Here is a 21,745-nt window from a genome sequence, read left to right as displayed (position 1 = left end):
TTTTTTTATGTTACAGCCTTATTCCAAAATGGATAAAATATTTTTTTCCTCAAATTTCTACATACATTATGCCATAATGGCAATGTGAAAAAGTCTTTACGAGATTTTTGCAAATTTATTAAACATAAAAAAGAAATCACATGTACATAAGTTAGACTGGTGCCAAAATTGCCACCTACAGGAATTATTTACTTATAGAATTACAGGTATTTTGAGTAGAAGTTGGCAAATAGTGTTACTTTGTCAATTTGGGTGTGCTGATTCAAAATCTGCCATTTGCCAAACTGTATCTCTCCTCTGATGACCTTGAGAGATCACTGAACTTTGTACCTGTTGGCCCGACCAGAAATCCCACTTTGAGCATGAATTATCAACCTGACCTCATTAAAAATGCACAAGATGCTAAGATGCTGAAATCGTCTAGATTTGAATACTTCAAATTCTAATTACCAACTTTTCAGGATGTCCTTGACCTTTGGTGACCTTGAGAGGTCGCTGACCTTTTTGAATTGCTCCCTTTAACTTAATTTGGCTTGCAACAGTACAATTTTTTACAAATCAAAATGTTGTTTGATTTCACACATTCTGGTATCATGCATTTTCAGTACACAATCTTGGTGTCATTTCATCACTTTGGAAACTTATTTGACCCCTGGTGACCTTGAGAGGTCATCCAACTGAAGCTCATAATGTTGTTTACGGCGTTGTATTTACTTCGCCTTGTTTCTACAGACAGATGCATGGCAACTACATGCAGCGGTGCACTGAAGCGTGTTTATCTTGCATGTACTATAATTACCTTTCATGCACTAAGTTGTACATTGACAGGTAACTAAACTGACAAGCTTCTGTGGTACAGAAACAAAGGAAGTCAGAACTGGTACCAGTGCTCCATTTTCAGTTTTCCATCCCATGGATTGTGGTGGAGTCAGTACAGGTTGCTGTTGATCTGCTTCGTTCCACACAGCTGCTTGGTACTGAGCTCTCTGTGAAATGACAGGGCATTATGAGTTGGTGGCAAGGTTTGCAGCAAATGTGTCTGAGTGAAAAGTGTCACTGTCGCTCTGTCTGATGAAACGCAGTCAGTCTTGAAGACTGCAAATGAATTTCTCTGCGTCTGCAGTGATGTGGTCACTGAGATTCCCTTTGCCAAGACTTGACAGCAGGTTGTAGCACTCCTTGAATGTCTTAAAGCAGGATTTCTTGCTATGACCAGCTAGAAATGATGTGGTGTCACAGCCTGTGATGGCATGAAATGCTGGAAGTGCATTGAGTATATTATCTCCAAGACTTGCTGCAACTGCATGAATGGAGTTGCATGAATGGTACTTCATTTTCTTTGCTGTTCCTGTTTTCATCCAAACCTTCTTGCAGGACATCTTGTTGAAGTGGGTCAGCAGCAAAACCAGGACATCTGTATCACGAGAGGCAGCAACAATACCTGATGCTTGGCTCTTGATGCAAATGCAGCACCATTCTTGTGTCAGCTTCTTCATGTTTGGCCTCCAACTCCTGTGTGTTGATGTAACCAGCAGAGGATTCCACCTGTTCCTCATCAGTGAAACCACCTGCAACTATGACGACTTTGTCCTGTGGTGCCTGCAGCAACAGTTGCTGGGATAGAAACCTTGTCAAATGTGCCTTGTTCTGATTGTGTGCTATGAAATTGTCCCATTTCAAGGGCAAGGGAATGTCTCTGCTTTTCATCTCATATCGTACGGTTACAACTTTGTGAGAACGTTTGTCTCTTGTACCACTTTTGATGGAGAGATCATAATATCTGTCGAAGGTAACATCAATGCAACTGAACAGTGCCCCCAAGTTCATTATGGAGTTCACAAACATATCAGCCAAATCACCAAAGGTTCTGGCCTTTGATGGTTTAACCATTGCAATGACATGTGCCTGACCATCAACAATGATAGTTCCATCAGTACCAATTTCCCTGGAAGTCAGGGAAGGGTTACTGACTCCGCCAAGACAGACTTCTGACCAGATCGAAGTTCTCCTTTCATATCTGCCAGAGATGGAGGAGAAGGCAACAGCTCGTGCTTGAGGATTTCCTCCAAGTTCACATCCCTTCCAGTCTGACATGCAGTGAGTACCTGTTGCAAAACTTTCTTATCTGCACATACAACCGTCTTTGTGGTTGTATGTACTTTGTGCTCTCTGTCAAAGAGAGAAGCAAAGGTAAGATACTTGTTCTTGCACAAGGTTCGGTGAAATCAAGTGTTCTCCTGCCATCTTCGCCAATTTCAAGTCTGTCTCTGACAAATTCTATCAGCTGATCTTGACCTTTCTGACAAGCCTTGAGTAGGTCAGAATCAGAATCGAATCAGAATCGCCTTTATTGTCACTGTAATTTACATTGCAACGAGATTTGAGTGAAACTCCAAAAGGTGCTTTTCCGAAGTGCAAGTAATTATTAGCCAAAGAAAACATAATGAAATTTAACAAAATAAATTATTTAAATATATGTACAACTAAAATAAAATGTGGACAAAAGTAAAATGTAAAACAAGAATTATGTACAACTGGAATGATACTGCATGGGAAAATATTGCACGTGGGTACAGATATTGCAGAAGAACTTTGAAAAGTACAGATTAATGTGGTTTGTTATTGTTCAGTACAGTGATCGCTCTGGGGAGAAAGCTGTCCCTGAGTCTGTTTGTCCTAGTTTTGATTGACCTATACCGTCGGCCTGAGGCCGTTTGATCACCCTCTGCAGTGTTCTCCTGTCTGCTGCTGTGCACCTCCGTACCACCCTGTAATGCAGTACGTCAGGATGCTCTCAATGGTGGCTCTGCAGAACAACACCAGCAGCGTCTCCTCCAGATTGTTCCTCCTGAGCACCCTCAGGAAATAGAGTCGCTGCTGGGCTTTCTTCACCACCACTGTGGTGTTGGCAGTCCAGGAGAGGCTGTGAGAGAGCCGCACTCCCAGGAATCTGATGGAGCTGACCCTTTCCACACAGTTTCCCCATTGACCACCAGAGCGCGGCAGGAAGGGCAGGCCTGACCCAGGAAGGGCAGGGCTGACCCAGCCCTGCCCTTCCTGAAGTCCAGGTTTATTTCTTTTGTTTTTGTGGTGTTCAGCGGCAGGTTGTTAGCTGAACACCACGCTGTCAGTCGGTTGACCTCGTCTCTGTAATCAAACTCATCCCCCCTGAGATGAGCCCAACCACCCTGGTATCATCCGCAAACCTTATGATGGTGTTTGACAGATGGGTCGGAGAGCAGTCGTGAGTGTAAAGGGTGAACAGGAGGGGGCTCAATACACAGCCTTGAGGGGAACTGGTGCTGAGTGTGATGGTGGAGGAAAGGTGGGGGCCAAGTTTCACAGACTGTGGGTGGTTCGTGAGGAAGTCCTTGATGGGGGTGGAGATGCCCAGATGTGTCAGTTTCTGGACCAGGATCTCTGGGATGATGTGGTTGAAGGCTGAGCTGAAGTCCAGGAAGAGCATCCTCACATAGCTCCCCTGGTGCTCCAGGTGGCTCAGCGCGGTGTGGAGAGCTGTGGTGATAGCGTCCTCTGTGGAGCGGTTTGCTGTGTAGGCAAACTGGTGGGGGTCCAGAGTGGGAGGCAGACAGGCTCTGATGTGCTGAGAGACCAGTCTTTCAAAGCACTTCATGACCACAGGCGTAAGTGCAACAGGCCTGTAGTCTGTAGATCATCACTGATGCTCTCTGGTACCACATCTTTTGTTGCAACATTTTGCAGATTTGGTCCTTGTTCATCAGCAAAGACAAGAAAATGCTGCAAGGTGGCTAAGATGTTGTTCTCATCCTTCAAATCAAGCTTCTGTCTGGCAGGGTTGCTTTCATTGTGAGTGATAAGTGTTTAGAGACAAACATATGCTCGTGCGTGAATTAACAGTCATACCCACAGGGCTAACTATCTAATCACTCAAGGTCACAAAGGTCAAGTAAGGTATTTTCGTAAATGCTATATAAACAAAAAGCGATTATCCAAACCTGGGACACAGTTTGACAAATAATTAAAAAACATTTTAATTGACAATTAACAAGCTCTCTATGAAATGAAGTTGAACGGAGCAATCTAAAAGGTCAGCGACCTCTCAAGGTCACCAAAGGTCAAGGACATCCTGAAAAGTAGGTTATTAGGACTTGAAATATTCAAATCTCGACAATTGGACAATTTTCTTCACATCTTGTGCATTTTTAATGAGGTCAGATTGATAATTCATGCTCTAAGTGGGATTTCTGGTTGGGTCAACAGGTACAAAGTTCAATAACCTCTCAAGGTCATCAGAGGACAGATACAGTTTGGCAAATGGCAGATTTGGAATCAGTGCACCCAAATTGACAAAGTAACACTATTTGCCAACTTTTACTCAAAAATGCTTGTAATTCTATAAGTAAAACCCTTTCCTAATTAGTCTAAGTATTCACAGCCTTTGCCATGAAGCTCAATAATGAGCTCAGGTGCTGTTTCCACTGATCATCCTTGAAATGCTTCTATAGTCCACCTGGGGTAAATTCAGTTGATTGGACATGATTTGGAAAGACATACACCTGTTTACATATAAGGTCCCACAGTTGACAGTGCATCAGAGTACAAATCAAGTATGAAGACAGGACCTCTGAGACAGGATTGTCTCAAAGCACAAATCTGGGGAAGCGTACAGAAACTTCTGCTGCTTTGAAGGTCTCAGTGAGCACAGTGACCTCCATCATCCATAAATGGAAGAAGTTCGGATCCACCAGCACTCTTCCTAGAGCTGGATGCCCGTCTAAACTGAGCAATCGGGGTGAAGAAGGGCCTTATTCAGGGAGGTGTGTTATGTGTCGGACGCAGCTCGGAGAACCGACCAGCTTTTGAAGGACCCAGTATGAAATAAGCAGAGCACGGTACAAAGGCTAACTGAATTTAATACATAACAGTGATACAAAAAATACAAAAGAAAGTGCGGTCTGGCGTGGTGCGCTCCCAGCAGCGCTAACGGTCCAGAGCCAGAAGCTGTTCGGACCCAAGGACCCTGCCGACACCCCCCAGGTGGCCGCAACAAACCGAGTCTGTGAAAGAAGGAACCATTATGTGAGTCCACACTCTACACACAGAGTGAACACTTAAAGGTGTACAAACAGCAAACACTTCCTGGCTTGATTACTAATCAGCTTCCCAACCTGCAGGCATGGAACATCCAGTTCACAAAACTCCACTGCAGTGGAAGCCGATACATGACTAACGTACAGCTCAATATAAAAAGGTGTGAGGGACACCACATTTACTGACTGTATAAATGTTAGTCACAAAATGTAACGTACCTCAGGAAGTGTGCTGACGAGCGTGAGACCTCACCCCCTCCTCTTTCACAGACCGTGCATCAAACCTGGACGTTCTCTGCATCCACTGATGATGAGATGGCTCCCGAGACGACGATCTCACCCGTCTGGTCACAAGGTCGAGTCTCTGGCAAATACACACTGTGCACTCCAGTCTTAAATGCCACCATGTTCCAATCCATGCAGATGCACCACAGCTGTGAGTCCTGATGAGCCGCAGGTGATCAGCCTCAGGTGATCAGGGTGAGGTCCTGATAAACTCAGCAACACAGCCACTCAGTTCCAAATGCAAGCCACCTGGAAGGAAAAACAAAAGACAGAAACAAAAAGGCAGCCAGGCCCCCCAGCCATACAACAGTACCCCACCCTCACGGGAAGCCTCCCGGCGACCACACAAACCTGGCCCAGGAGAAACACCCCCCTCCAGGGACCATGGCTGGAAACCGTATCCGCATTCATCTTCCAGCAGAATCCTCATCAAACAGAACGGTTGATGTCTTCTCCTCTGGCTGCATCTTTGCCTTTGTTTCCTGTCAGTCACTTAGCACAGGTGTGGCCAGGAGTTCTTAAACCTGTGCGGTCAGCCTTTGTCCAACCATGTTCACAGTCTGGTTAGTCATAAAACCAAAAAGACAAACACAAACAACCAAAACACCCCCCCCCCTCCCCAGAGGCCCATTCCATCAAACCCCGGGAAGGGGAGAAAAGAAAAACAACCCAAACTTAAGCTAACAAATAAAAATGCTAACACCCCCCCAACGACATGTAGGGACCAACACCCCCCAGAGGACATCCCGCCAGCTCCAGGAGTAATAACCACAGCCGAGGTCCCTCTGGGATCCAACGTCACCCACGGGGACTCCCAGCGCCTCCCAGAGGACCACTCGTCAACCCCAGGAGACGCCTCCCCTCATGACCAACGGACCCAGCCCCGGCCGTCTATGGCTAGATGGACCCACAGCCCTTTCCCCCCCAGAGGACACCACAGTCAAACCCTGAGGGCGGAAACTGGGGGGAAAAACAAAAAGGAGAAAAACACCCCCCCCCCCCCCCCCCAGGTGCAGCGGTTACCTGGGAAACACCCAGCATAACCAAACTGCACCACTCCAGCAACGCCGACACTACGGCTCACACGGCTGGAGCCAGAGGAGAAGACAGGGAACAAAAAGAAAACACCCCCCCCTCTAGGTGCAGAGGTTACCCGGGAAACGCCCAGCATAACCAAACTGCACCACTCCAGCAACGCTGACACTACGGCTCACCCGGCTGGAGCCAGAGGAGAAGAGAGGGCACAACAAAAAACAAAAGAAAAAAAAAAACAACCCAATTACCCCCCCATAACCCCCCAGGGGACTGTCCCATCAAACCCTGGGAGGTGAAACTGAAAGAAATAAAAAGAAAGACTAACAGACTAACATACAGTTGCTTGGGTCCTTTTTTTTGTTTTGTTTTTTTTTTGTTTGTTTGTTTTTTGGCAGAACTGCAGGGTCACGACCCCAGACACTAAATAGTGAAAAACAAAAAATAAAATCCCACACAAAAACCAACTCAAAAAACACCCACACAAAATGAACTAACACAAAACAAGTGATTTATACCGTCAAGCTCCAATAAATGGAACACACCTGTTCCAACTTAAGAGCTTGACGGTAATGTGACTCAGTCACCAAAAGAGGGAGCCAAAGTGCTAAAAATGAAAAACCCCCTTTGGTGACAAAAAACAAACGAGCTGCATCTTCGTGCGCAGCTGTGTGCAACACAACCAAAATGTGCTCAACTAAATAACGCCGGAGCTGATACAACAGACGCAGTAGTTATCTTTATCCGGGGAAACGGGGCTACAACTGTAACACAGGAAGCTCAGCGACCCGTGCCACAGAGCTCCGCCGTGCGCGTGCACCCATTACAGACACACTCTTGCAGCTCCCGTTTAAACCTCTTATCCGGTCGGAGCGTGACGCGAAGCCGTCGCCAGTCACACTCCACCACGACCCTCGGATAAGGCACAAACACAGGAACACGGCTGCAAGAGAGCACAAATCAGTATTCAGTAATGGGTCTCAAACACGCACCATCCGGGCGGAGAGCACCCGCAACTGATCCGGATAACTACTGAACGTCTGCTGCCGCCTTCCCGGCGCGTTACCGTCTCTGCTACCGCTGGGTCCGTGATGTTTGGCCAGAGACTACTGTTATGTGTCGGACGCAGCTCGGAGAACCGACCAGCGTTTGAAGGACCCAGTATGAAATAAGCAGAGCACGGTACAAAGGCTAACTGAATTTAATACATAACAGTGATACAAAAAATACAAAAGAAAGTGCAGTCTGGCGTGGTGCGCTCCCAGCAGCGCTAACGGTCCGGAGCCAGAAGCTGTTCGGACCCAAGGACCCCGCCGACACCCCCAGGTGGCCGCAACAAACCGAGTCTGTGAAAGAAGGAACCATTATGTGAGTCCACACTCTACACACAGAGAGAACACTTAAAGGTGTACAAACAGCAAACACTTCCTGGCTTGATTACTAATCAGCTTCCCAACCTGCAGGCATGGAACATCCAGTTCACAAAACTCCACTGCAGTGGAAGCCGATACATGACTAACGTACAGCTCAATATAAAAAGGTGTGAGGGACACCACATTTACTGACTGTATAAATGTTAGTCACAAAATGTAACGTACCTCAGGAAGTGTGCTGACGAGCGTGAGACCTCACCCCCTCCTCTTTCACAGACCGTGCATCAAACCTGGACGTTCTCTGCATCCACTGATGATGAGATGGCTCCCGAGACGAAGATCTCACCCGTCTGGTCACAAGGTCGAGTCTCTGGCAAATACACAAAGACATACTCCAGTCTTAAATGCCACCATGTTCCAATCCATGCAGATGCACCACAGCTGTGAGTCCTGATGAGCCGCAGGTGATCAGCCTCAGGTGATCAGGGTGAGGTCCTGATAAACTCAGCAACACAGCCACTCAGTTCCAAATGCAAGCCACCTGGAAGGAAAAACAAAAGACAGAAACAAAAAGGCAGCCAGGCCCCCCAGCCATACAACAAGGTGACCAAGAACCTGATGGCCACTCTGTCAGAGCTCCAGTACTCCTCTGTGGAGAGAGAAGAACCTTCCATAAGGCAACCATCTCTGCAGCAATCCACCAATCACAGCTGTATGGTAGAGTGGTCAGATGGAAGCCGCTCCTTAGTTAAATGCACATGGCAGCCCACCTGGAGTTTGCCAAAAGGAACCTGAAGGACTCTCAGACCATGAGAAACAAAATTCTCTGGTCTGATGAGACAAAGATTGAACTCTTTGGTGTGAATACCAGGCGTCATGTTTGGCAGAGGGCAGCACGGTGACTTAGTGGTTAGCACTGTTGCCTCACAGCGAGAAGGTTGTGGGTTCGATTCCCGTGGCCTTTCTGTGTGGAGTTTGCATGTTCTCCCCGTGTTTGCGTGGGTTTCCTCGGGTGCTCCGGTTTCCTCCCACATCCAAAGACATGCGGGTTAGGTGGATTGGGGTCTTTAAAATTGTCCGTGGGTGTGTGTGTGGGTGTGTCTGTGTTTGTTTGTCTATTTGTGGCCCTGCGACAGACTAGCGTCCTGTCCTGGGTGTACCCCGCCTCGCGCTCTATGACTGCTGGGATAGGCTCCAGCCCCCCGCGACCCTTAATTGGACTAAGCGGTAGAAGATGGATGGATGGATGTTTGGCAGAAACTAGGCACCATCCCTACAGTGAAGCATGGTAGTGGCAGCATCATGCTGTGGGGATGTTTTTCAGGAGCAGGAACTGGGAGACTAGTTAGGATTGAAGGAAAGATGAATGTAGCAATGTACAGAGACATCCTGGATGAAAACCTGCTCCAGAGCACTCTTAACCTCAGACTGGGGCAATGGTTCATCTTTGTGAACCGTCGCCCCAGTCTTTCAACAGGACAATGACCTTAAGTACACAGCCAAAATATCAAAGGAGTGGCTTCAGGACAACTCTGTGAATGTCCTTCAGTGGCCCATCCAGAGCCCAGTCCTGAATCCAATTGAACATCTCTGGAGAGATCTGAAAATATCTGTGCACTGACACTCCCCATCCAACCTGATGGAGCTTGAGAGGCGCTGAAAAGAGGACAAAACTGCCCAAAGATAGGTACACCAAGCTTGTGGTATTATATTCAAGAAGACTTGAGGGTGTAATTGCTGCCAAATGTGCATAAACAAAGTATTGAGCAAAGGGTGTGAATACTTACGTACATGTGATTTCTTTTATTTCTAATAAATTTGCAGAATTCCAAAAACAAACTTTTTTCATGTTGTCATTGATTTTTTTTTTTGCGGGGGGGGAATTTTCTCCATTTTGAAATAAGTCTGCAACACAACAAAATGTGGAAAAAGGTAGCTGCTGTGAATCCTCTCTGGATGCACTGTAGACTCCCATCTGTTTCATGCTACAGTACCCAGGGATACGAACCTGCCTGATTGGCCTCAGGGCCTGTGTTGGACTTGTCCTCCATTCAGTTGGGGAAGGTTGGTATTTGAGGCCAAGGGCTTTGATAAAGCATTGCAATGTCATGTTGTGGGAGCAGGACCCTCCTAAAGCACTTGTAGGTTACCTGATTATGTTTTACTTTTGAGATGTAGTCTAACAACAGTCTTTATCTTCACAGCAATGTTTTGTAGATGAACGGCAAAACATTTTCCAAACAACTTCGTGGAGCACATATCTACGTTACATCACCACCAACAGGAGCTTGATCTACGTCTTAATTTTCATCCTGTTTGTCTTTGCCATTGAGGTAAAATTGTTTGCACTTTTCTGCATTGCTTGTTATCTTGAGTTAACATGAAAGCTGTTGTTCCTTCCCCCAACAGGTTGCTGGTTCAGTCCTTGGTATTTACCTCATCACTACGTAAGTGTCGTACGTCATGTTTCTGATGATTGAAAGACGACATGTTGCAATCTCACAACCTGATGAAACAGTGTTCTGTGTCACTGCTGTCTGTGGTTACATCCTTCACATGAAGGAGCAGGAGGAGGTGCAGCCTCAGCACTCTTACCGCTCTCTATGTGCTTGTGTACAAGTCATAAAATAGTTGGAAGATTTGAACACACCTGAAGGAGAGATGTGTTTTGTCTTGAGAAAGATTGATTAAAATTTTGTTGATTCAGCTCTGCCATGTCAAATTACATCAACATGAGACAAAACACTCATATGTGAGAATGCTGTTCATAGACTTCAGTTCAGCGTTCAACACCATAATACCTCAATAGCTCATCTGCAAACTAGACAAACTGGGGCTCAGCACTTCCCTTTGCAACTGGCTGCTTCCTCACCCAGAGGCCACAAGCAGTCCGTGTTGCCAACAACACCTCGAGCAGCATTGTATTGAATACAGGGGCTCCCCAAGGCTGCGTGCTCAGTCCACTTCACATACTGACACATGACTGCACAACAACCCACAGCACAAACCACATAGTGAAGTTTGCGGATGACACAACTCTGGTGGGGCTCATCACCAAGGGCGATGAGACTCACTACAAGGAAGAGGTCAACCTTCTGACCATGTGTTGCAGAAACAACAACCTCCTGCTGAATGTCAGCAAGACCAAGGAGATTGTTGTTGACATCTGGAAAGGTCACACCCAACACCTGTCACTGACCATCGAGGGTGCTGCTGTGAAGAGAGTGAGCAGCACCAAATTCCTGGGGGTGCACATCAGTGAGGTCTTGTCCTGGAAGGCCAAAGAAGGCCCACCGGTATCTCTACTTCCTGCGCAAACTCAAGCGGGCAAGTGCTCCACCAACCATCATGAGCACTTTCTACCATGGCACCATTGAGAGCATCCTTTCCAGCTGCATCACTGTGTGGGACGGAAGCTGCACTGACTACAACAAGAAAGCCCTACAGTGCATAGTGAATGCAGCTGGAAGGATCATTGGTGCCTCACTCCCCTCTCTGCAAGACATATACACCACCCACCTCAACCGCAAAGCAACCACAATTGTGGGTGATGTAAGCCATGCAAGCCAAGCACTCTGCCCTCCAGGAAGAGGTACAGGAACCTCCGGTCCTGCACCACCAGACTCACAAAGAGCTTCATCCACCAGGCTGTGAGATTATTGAACTCTCTCCTCCCCAGCTTATATATATATATGTTGCCTATGACCAATGTCCTACACTGATTCACTTTATCACCACCACACCACTTGCACAGTGTCTTAACAAAAATTAGTTGCTGCTACAAATACTGAATGGTTTGCACTACTGCACTTTCCACTTTTACTATTACCTCAGACATTACACTGTAAATACTAAATGCTTATTGTTGAAATGTCTTGTCCTGTCATCACCGAGGGAAAGTGAGAAACGAAATTTCGATTCCTTGTATGTCTAGTACATGTGAAGAATTGACAATAAAGCCGACTTTGACTTTGACTTCAACCAAGGAGTTGTGTTCTTGCTGAAGAGTCAAGTTTCATAAACTCACACATGCCAAACTGCATTATGAGTAAACTGAGCCTCAATTTCAATTCAGTTTATTCACTTTCTATAGCACCAACTCACAACAGAGTTGCCTCAAGGTGCTTCACACAAAATAATTCAGAAAACAAAATAAAATGAATTAAAAGATTACAAAGCACAGTGTAAAAAAGCAAAAAGCTTGGTAAGCCAGTATGTAATATGCTATCTAGTAGATGGGTTAAAATGTATAGGACATTGCCATCTACTGGATGGCAGTGTGAATGACACCTGGTTATATCACATGGTTATTGCTTCCTGGCTGAATCACTACTTAACAAACAGAATTTTCAGTTTTGCAAATGCCTTTTTTAACAAATGAAAAAAATTACATATTTTACAAATACATATTTATTTGTAAAAACCAACACAGTTTTGTGTTGGTTAAATGAATCAACCAATCAGTGATGATCAGGATGAGTTTACCCATAATGCAGTTTGGCATCTGTGTGTGTGTTAATATGTTCAAAACTTCATAATTAGTGCATTATTTTAAAATTAAAAGATATGTGTTATATTTTCACTTTGTACAAATGACAAGAGTTGACATTAATGTCATTAAACTATCTGGATTAATTTGGTTTATAAACCAAAACCACAAGTCAAACATACTTTCCTTTGAGGCCTTCAGCCTCACGGCTGGACCGCTGTATGCTGTAAAGGGTAATGACATTTTTTTATTTTTTGGTGGCAGTCTGGTGGCCAGATCCCTTCTGCTGGGGTAGAGTTGAGCTCTGCTTCTCTTAGCTACCTCACTGCTGCAAAATACAGGAGCCAACAGGGTTTATCAATGTTTTTCACCATTACTAACTATGTAAAAAAAAATGTCAGAGCTCTAAAAGTTATTGGAGCTAAATTTATTGGAAGCTAATTGGTCCATTGATGGTTTTTGAAATTAGCTGAAAATCTGCTTACAAAAAAGTTTTGATAATTAGCGGTTTGCGGATAAGCGCAACTGCCCACCACTGGGTACAGGTAATTGCTGAGGACGTGATGAACCCAGGAGAACACCAGAGGGAGGCAGAGAGGGAAACAGAGGAGACAGAGCTGAGGCAGAGTGAACTGAACACAGAGACATAGCTTGACAGTGACGATGATAGAAGGCTTGCAAGAGAGAAATAATTGACAGGCTGAAGGAGAAAAGACAAGATGTGAAACCAGTAAAGGAAGCTGGGAGTGACTGAGAAGAAATTCCAAGAAAATACTGAGACAAGATAGAGGAAATGAGACTAAACAGACAGTAGAGACAAAGGGCAGAACAAACCAACTAAAAACCTGGTCATAGATAGGACCCTAACAGGACTAGACCACAACAGTATATCTTGAATCTGTGATTCAGGTCATTGACAAATGTTGTCTATGTCAAAATGTTTAAGGGTTTTGTTGTATAATTTTCATGCAAATAGCAAGTTTGTACACATCTTATTTTGAATCAATGTGACATTTGTAATCTTCTGTTGGGTTCTACCAGTGCGGTTTGGAGGGATGGAGCCAATCCTTCATCACCCAACTACATTAGCGAGCAACCTCCCAATGCCTCGTCACCGCCTGTCCACCTGGCTGTTATTGTCACACCAACCAGTGCTTACTACATCATGTACATCTTTGTAGCCACTTCTGAAAGTGTCCTGGCATTGGGTTTCATCAGAGGACTCCCTTTAGTGCACACATTACTCACAGTCTCCAAGAGATTGCATGAGCAGATGCTAAGGGCTGTCCTACGGGCCCCAATGGCTGTGCTCAACACCATGAAAACAGGTATTCTACTCACTCCACTTTCTTAATTCACCCTATTGAGATATCTCATGATCCCTTGCATGCCAGAGAGTCGAAACAACATAGAAAATCCACATGGCAACAATTGCAAATGAACATTATACTACCAAAATGTAATTTAAATGGTAAATGGACTGCATTTCTACAGCGCTTTTCCATCTGCATCAGACGCTCAAAGCGCTTTACACATCAATACCTCACATTCACCCCTCAAGCCCAACGCCTACCCACTAGACCATCACCTCCCCCATTTATTTTGCTTTTCATCATGTTAATAAGAGACTGCTGCATAAGACCCTTTAAACTTGCTAAAACCTATATTCTGTATCTGCTACGTTTAACCTGCATGGAATTTAATAAATGCAAACCAAATTTCAGACATTTTATTTATATTTCTCTGGAATGAACTGGAGAAACAGTGCTGTGAAGGACAATAATCAGAGCAAAAAAAGAGCAAACTTCCCTTTCCCCCAGATCTACATGAACAGGAAGTGATCGCGGCTCCCAGCGAATCCCATTGAAAATAACAGAGAAGTAACCTGTGCTTCTCACAGGTTTACATAAAACAAACACAATAACAACGTCTAAAACCCGGATAATATATTCAGTTTTAGGCACAATGTACGAAGAGTCTTACGTTGTGATGTTAATGCTGTTGTCTGTGTGCAGCGGTTAAAGTGCAGCCTGATCAGAGCATCTCAATGCAGTTCTCAATGTTAATGACATCGCACAGCGCGGCAAACTCTCCGAAGTTTTGCAGGATTTGAAACCTCAATAGGGTGAATGTTTCTAATTACTTTTGTTGTAATGCCCAAAACTGCACATACATCTTTACATGTATCCATTTTGTTGATCTGTATCACCACACTAATTGGAAATATGGGTGCTAAAAGTACTGAGGTCACATTTTTAGACAATTCAGGTTAATCCCGTAACGCCCGAATTTATATAGCTGTATATAAAAAAAAATGTTTTGTGTGTGTTTTTGCCTTTAAGTAGATGGTAAATAATGTTGAGATTATTAATTTCACTTTTGTACAAAAACTAGATAGTAATATTGGGTATTCTGGTAATGACTTTATGTTATAATGTTATAATAATAATGATGGTATGTTGCAAATTTGCGACAACGGGCATACAGGTCAATTTGGTAAGTTGCATATTTGAGTCAGAGATTGTAGCATATATGCGACGATGGGCGTTAAGGGGTTAACCATAGAAACATGTTGTATTCGTTTAGCTAAGTTAACCTTATAAATATTGTTAACAGAAAAGATGCCTGTGTGACTTCTTTCCATTATGAAAACAACAGGTTATCATGTTCTAGTACACAAGAAGTATCTAAGTCTAGTGTTTCAGTGCTACAAATCCCTTTGTCTGAAACGAATGTGCAGTTGTGCTTTTACTGTTTTATTTTTACTCATTGTCCTGGGGAGGGTCATATTTACTTAGGATGAAAATTGTGTCTAAATAAATAGTTTTCTAACTCTGACAAAGTCCTTTCCCGGTTTTCATGCCAGGAGTGTTGAAGTCCTAGGCAGGTGCAAAAAGTACCCGAGTCCCAAAAGCAAAGATGCTGCTATCTCACAATACGTGAGGTTTCAAAATGCTAAAAACCTGCCTACATACACTTCAAACATCAGCAGTTACTGTCTGATGCATTAAAACAGCAAAACCTTTAGTGGCTGATTTTATGACTCCATGACATTTCTGGATTTAATTTCTCAAAATGGACCTTTTGTGATGTCAGTACGTTTAGCACCAGGGTCTTTAATTCACTCATTCACCACATTGTTCATTGAGCCTGAGTGTGTTTGAATATCCTCTACCAGGCCGGATCATGAACAGGTTTACCAAAGACATGGCCACCATTGATGACATGCTGCCTCTTGTGCTGTTTGACCTTGTACAGGTATTCTGCCCACACACAGTATCTGAAATAACATTGTTTTGTACCAAGAGTTTGTGAAAACAGTCCAAGAAAGTACTGATATGCTTGCTATTAAATAGGGGTACAACAGATCATAAACCTTATAGTTTAGATCTGATCAAGGCTTGTCGTCATTTTCCAAATCAATAAAAAAGGGAAACAAATATAATTTTGCTTTTCATTTATTGTAGAACAGTGAAAGCATCGTAATCAAAATTGAACACCTTCTTGTTGGTACTAGTGACAGGCACTGCTCACTGTACCTCATCTGACTGCCCCATGCAGCTCCAGCCAAGAGTCCTTTTGAGCAGCTATACCACTCAGAAAAAGTACAAAAAAAAATCTGGAGGTCAGTGGGCTCCCAGCCACATTGGACCCGCACACACTCAGCTCAGGACAGCACAGAGAAGGCACTGCACACATTCCCTAATCAGCTACTGATATTTCAGAGTGATTCTTTCTGTGCTTGCACTCACATGTGTTCAGTCTGCACCAGGCTGCCTCTACTGAGAGCTTTTAACATGCACAGACGACTGCCATGATTTCACTGCAACTCTGCATCGACCTACACAAACAATTCACAATAACAATAAATCTGTATTTCACTCAGTTATATCATCTTCGGCATTATTCTGCAGGCCATATGTGTGCCGAACGTGGGCGTTCTTTACAAATCTCAGATCAACTAAAATCCATTAGACCGCTATTTTTAAGTGTGGTAAAAAGCTTGGTTCTGGTCTGGAATCCAGACAATAAACTTGGGTTACCCCTCTGTTCTTTTTTTCAGCTCACATTGATTGTCATTGGCGCCATCTTCACTGTATCTATCATAAGGCCGTACATCTTTATTGCCTCCATCCCATTGGCTGTTATTTTTGTTATTCTCAGAAAGTACTTCCTTCGAACTGGACAGCAGCTTAAACTACTGGAGGCTGAAGGTAAGGTGATGTCGTTTTATCTGAGCAGTGTTGTGAAAGTGTAGTGACACGGACCCACAACAGGGGGCGCAAATGAACGGACAATAGAAGGAGTCAAATTTGAACACTTTACTGTTGTGAATGCCACAACCATACACAGCAGATTATAGAATGATACAAAGTCAATGGATAAAGGTGTCGTGTGGGCAGGCTCGACGATAGGAGACGTCCGTCTAAAGAAGAACCGGAACCACACGATTTCCTCCGCCACCGAACCCGAAGGATACTGGAGCCGCCAGGTCCCGAGTCCCCCAGGTGACCACCGTCTCCGCGTGTCGGATCTGGTACTGCTGGCGAAGAGCAAAGACAGTCAAGTGTGGGTGTGTGTACACCCAGTAACAACAACGGTGGGAATTCCACCTCCAACTCAAATCACACACTCGTGCAGCTCCTGTTTCAGCACTTATCTGGAAAGAGTGAGAGGCGAAGACGTCGGCACTCTCACAAACCACCAATCAGCGGACAAGGCTCCACAGGAAAGCGGCTGCAAAAAGAGTTCAGACTAAGATACAGTTTAGTTTATGGCTGAGAATATTACCTCCTTTGAAGAACGATATCTCGGCGACGTGGTGGAGGTGTCATCCTGCTTTTATCTGGGGTGAAGTGCAGATGATCGGTGACAGCTGTCATAGTTGATGAGTGACAGCTGTCACCTCGGCTGTTCCTGTGAGGCGGCAGCGCCCTCTCGTGCCTGAAGCCCGCACTTCAGGCAGGGCGCCCTCTGGTGGTGGGCCAGCAGTACCTCCTCTTCTGGCAGCCCACACAACAAGCAGTCAGAGATGAAATAGTTACACATTGTGCCATTTTAATTCTAGTCCCGTTAATGTCCACATGATTTTTTTTTTTGTCATATACTGTTCCTATGATGTGCATTTGTCACTGTATTATCGGTGACAAATGACATCAATTAACTACAGCACGTTGTACAGAATATTTGTTTTTTATGTATTATTTGTTCTTTATGTATTCTGGGTGCAAAATGATGTCATAATGTCAGTGGGTGTATAATTTTTACCCTGTGTTGTGCAACAAATTAGATTACAAATTACAAATGTTATACAGTATGCTGTGCAATAATTCTGCCTGACAAAAACACCAGTTAATATATGTTGGAAAGTTTAATCTTGCCATGACATTCATACCCATAATGAAAAGCAACTGTCAGGAAGAGTTCAAATGAAAACATAATAGAAAAAAAACCAGTAGAGCAAACAGGAAGTGAGAGTTGAGGTCATCCAGACAGTTCGGCAGTGGGCAGAGCTGGTGGACGGCCCTGGGTCAAAGGTAAGTATGGGGTGCAACAACATAACAGAGGAAGAGCTGAAGGAGAGGATGGACGGGCTGCCACAGAAAGGTGGGGGTTATTGATAGAACTGGAGCAAGCTGGGTAAAATAAACAGTTATTCACCTATCAAGATAGTGAAAGGCATTAAATTTGATTTTTGATATTTTTCCAAATATAGCAGGGATTCACCTTGTGAATTAAAACACAGCTTCTACTTGTGCTTTATTGTTTCTGTGCAAAGAGAAGAACATGAAACACGAGGTGAAGTACTCAACATACCCCACTGCAGGATTTCAGTATTATGTGGGAATAATTGAAAGTGAATTGTGCAGCATCTACAACCCCAATTCCAATGAAGTTGGGACGCTGGGTAAAATGTCCGCAGAATATGATGATTTGCAAATCCTTTTCAACCTATATTCAATTGAATACAGCACAAAGACAAGATATTTAATGTTCAAACTGATAAACTTTATTGTTTTTGTGCAAATATTTGCTCATTTTTAAATGGATGCCTGCAACATGTTTCAAAAAAGCTGGAACGGGGCAACAAAAGACTGGGAAAGTTGATGAATGTTCAAAGAACACCTGTTTGGAAACAGGTGAGTGTCATGATTGGGTATAAAAGGAGCATCCCCAAAAGGCTCAGCCATTCATAAGCAAAGATGGGGCGAGGATCACCACTTTGTGAACAACTGCGTGAAAAAATAGTCCAACAGTTTAAGAACAATGTTTCTCAACATTCAATTGCAAGGAATTTAGGGATTCCATTAATTAGGGATTCCATTAATAGGGATTATATTATGGTCTGTAGATCTACAGTCCATAATATAATCATTAGATTCAGAGAATCTGGAGAACTTTCTACACGTAAGCGGCAAGGCCGAAAACCAACATTGGAATGCCTGTGACCTTCAATCCCTCAGGTGGCACTGCATTAAAAACCAACATCATTGTGTAAAGGATCTTACCGCGTGGGCTCAGGAACACTTCAGATAACCATTGTCAGTTAACACAGTTCGTCACTACATCTACAAGTGTAAGTTAAAACTCTACCATGCAAAGCGAAAGCCATACATCAACAACATCCAGAAATGCTGCCGCCTTCTCTGGGCCTGAGCTCATTTAAAATGGACAGACACAAAGTGGAAAAGTGTGCTGTGGTCTGATGAGTCCACAGTTCAAATTGTTTTTGGAAATCATGGACGTTGTGTCCTCCAGACAAAAGAGGAAAAAGACCATCCAGACTGCTACCAGCACAAAGTTCAAAAGACAGCGTCTGTGATGGTATGGGGGTGTGTTAGTGGCCACGGCATGGGTAACTTACACATCTGTGATGGCATCATCAATGCTGAAAGGTACATCCAGGTTTTGGAACAGCACATGCTGCCATCCAAGCAACATGTTTTTCAGGGACGTCCCTGCTTATTTCAGAAAGACAATGCCAAGCCACATTCTGCACGTGTTACAACACCGTGGCTTCATAGTAAAAGAGTGCGGGTACTAGACTGGCCTGCCTGCAGTCCAGACCTGTCGCCTAATGGCTCTTTTTCATCTGAATTAGAAGCTCAGAGCACTTTGCAGTGATGTCTCACAATTCGCCCATCAGTGTCAGAGTGCTGCTATGCAAGGTGCTTTACTGCACACTGAAAGCAAATGACAGATGAAGGACTTTGCTCAAGGGCTCTTAGTGATTTTGCAATCTGGCTACCAAGGATCCTCTTTTCTCCACCCCACCACTTAACCACTAGACCATCACCTCCTCATTGTGTATAACAGCATTTTCAAGAATATTGCATGCATTCATTATGACACATGATCACTTCCAACTCATCACATTTTACGCTTGGTCCGTGCCTCATTCCATCATGATGTGATTGTTGGGGACACACATATTTTGCTAGCTGTGTCAATTCTCTCTGACTGTGCACAAAACTGTCTACCTCACTTCTGGAAATATTCATCTGCGTTTTGGTTATGGTTAGGGTTTGGGTTAGGGTAGTGTACCCGACTCATCACAGAAGAAGTTTTTTTTTAAATGACCTCTTTGCATCAAAATGTGATGACTTGGGTGTGAGACTTGATTGTTCATAGAAAGGGTTGCCTTTGGTATGGTCCTACACTGTGGTTTGCCCCTGTCTGTGTCTTTCTGTTAGTCATCTTTGTGATGTGTCCCCTGTCTGTGTCCCTGTGTAATTGTCAGTGTGTCTCACTAACAATTGGAGTTGGAATTGGAATTGTCCTGTCGTTTATGTGGTTTTCCTGTTTTTGCACATTTTCATCTGTGAGTTCCATGTTAGTTTTCTTGGTTATTTTGTGGTTGTTCTTTTAGTTTAATTGCTATTATGACATGTTTTTTGTTCTTCTCACCTCTGGGGAGTTTAGGTGTGTCTTTGTTACCGGTCTCCCCTACACAGCTGCATCACATTCCATAATCACACCACTTGTCACTCGTCTATTTAATTTGTGTCACTTTAAGTACTGCACTTTTCTGCTCTGAGTTTACGAGATGTGTCTTTGCCATCTCCTGCCCATTGCTGTTCTGTAAGGGCCCCTTCACACACAGTGCATACTTGGTCAATTTGTGCATAATGTGCACATGAAGCAGGAATCGTGTGCAAAATGATTTTTTTTTTTTTGTCCTTGTTTTTGTGGCCCTTACAGGTCTATTTTTGTTGTATGTGGCAGCATCCTGTGCTTCATCCCAAGACAAATTTCCCCAAGAGGGACAATAAAGTTTATCTTATCTTAAAACGTGTAAAATCTTTGCTGCCTCGTACACCTGTTGCTACAACTATTTGCACACACCAGCGGCTGAAAGACAGAGTGTGCCCTGTGCAAGCCCATCAAACCCTCTCGTGGCAGGTGACGGCCAAATTCCAGGTGACACACATCTAACACTGCTTGTTTGGCACTTAGAAAATGTGTGGCCATTCGCACTGTTAACATGACAACAGTCAGCAGACAATCATTGTCGTGCTGGCAGTGAAATTTGTCTAAAGCCCTTTCACATCGGGGGTGCTCTCAGTTGCTCCCAGTTGCGCCGTGCATTATTATGATGACGCCGCGTGGAAGCAACTCAGTGCCGAGACGATGCAGCTTGGCGCCACAAGAGCCAAAAAATTAAACCTGTTTAATTATTTTGCCGTCCTGTGCTCGATGCAGAAAGGAAGTGGTTCCAGCGCAAGTCAAGGCAAAGAGGCATAACTCGAGGCAAAGAGGCGTTACCCGGCGTGACTCGGAAGCCAATTTATAATTCCTGCTGTGTTCCATTGTTCCCGCAGTATAAATCATGCAGGATTGTTTTTATACCGTGTACTAAATGCAGTAAAAACTACACGCTGACAAAAAAAAAAAAGACCACAGAAAAAAAATGTTGATTGCAGCTCAGCTCCTTCTCTGTGTGGAGCTGTCTGGTGAAGAGAGGCACTGTGTGAGGCAGCAGCAGCTTCTTCTCTCACAAATGTGTTTAAATAAATTCCATAAAAATCCTGCTCACAGAGTGATTGCCAGAAATATCCAGTAAAAAGTCCATACATCTCTAGTCCACTCATGGACGTTCATTCATGCGCGCACATGTGAACAATTAAAAGAAAAAAAGTCTGGCTGCAGGCATTAGTTCCTTGTTCTCTGCTCAAACTCTCACATCACTGTTATGTGTCGGACGCGGGCGGAGAACCGACCAGCGTTTGAAGTAGGACCCAGTATAAAATAAGCAGAGCACGGTACAAAGGATAACAGAATTTAATGACATAACAGTGAGTGCTTAATTACTAACAAATAAGTGCGCGGTCTGGCGAGGTGGAAGAACGGTGCGCTCCCAGCAGCACAAACGTTCCCTAGCCAGAACAGTTCGGACCCAAGGACCCCGCCGACACCCCCCAGGTGGCCGCGACCAACCGAGTCTGTGAAACAAGAAACCATGATGTGAGTCCACCACTCCACACACAGAGAGA

General features: G+C 44.3%; 1 protein-coding gene across 1 annotated transcript in view; it reads left to right on the top strand.

Annotated features, from left to right (window-relative positions):
* Positions 1 to 21,745, top strand: part of cftr (CF transmembrane conductance regulator) — a 361,955-nt gene that overhangs the window by 199,833 nt on the left and 140,377 nt on the right. Inside the window, 5 exon segments of the mRNA XM_034175733.1 lie at positions 9,967 to 10,095; positions 10,172 to 10,209; positions 13,293 to 13,579; positions 15,430 to 15,509; positions 16,315 to 16,465. Of these exon segments, the coding sequence (XP_034031624.1) occupies positions 9,967 to 10,095; positions 10,172 to 10,209; positions 13,293 to 13,579; positions 15,430 to 15,509; positions 16,315 to 16,465 (685 nt within the window).

The sequence above is a fragment of the Thalassophryne amazonica genome, chromosome 8 (genome assembly GCF_902500255.1).
Source record: "Thalassophryne amazonica chromosome 8, fThaAma1.1, whole genome shotgun sequence".
In the NCBI taxonomy this organism is placed as follows: Eukaryota; Metazoa; Chordata; class Actinopteri; order Batrachoidiformes; family Batrachoididae; genus Thalassophryne; species Thalassophryne amazonica.
This window is presented reverse-complemented; position numbering and strand designations above follow the sequence as displayed.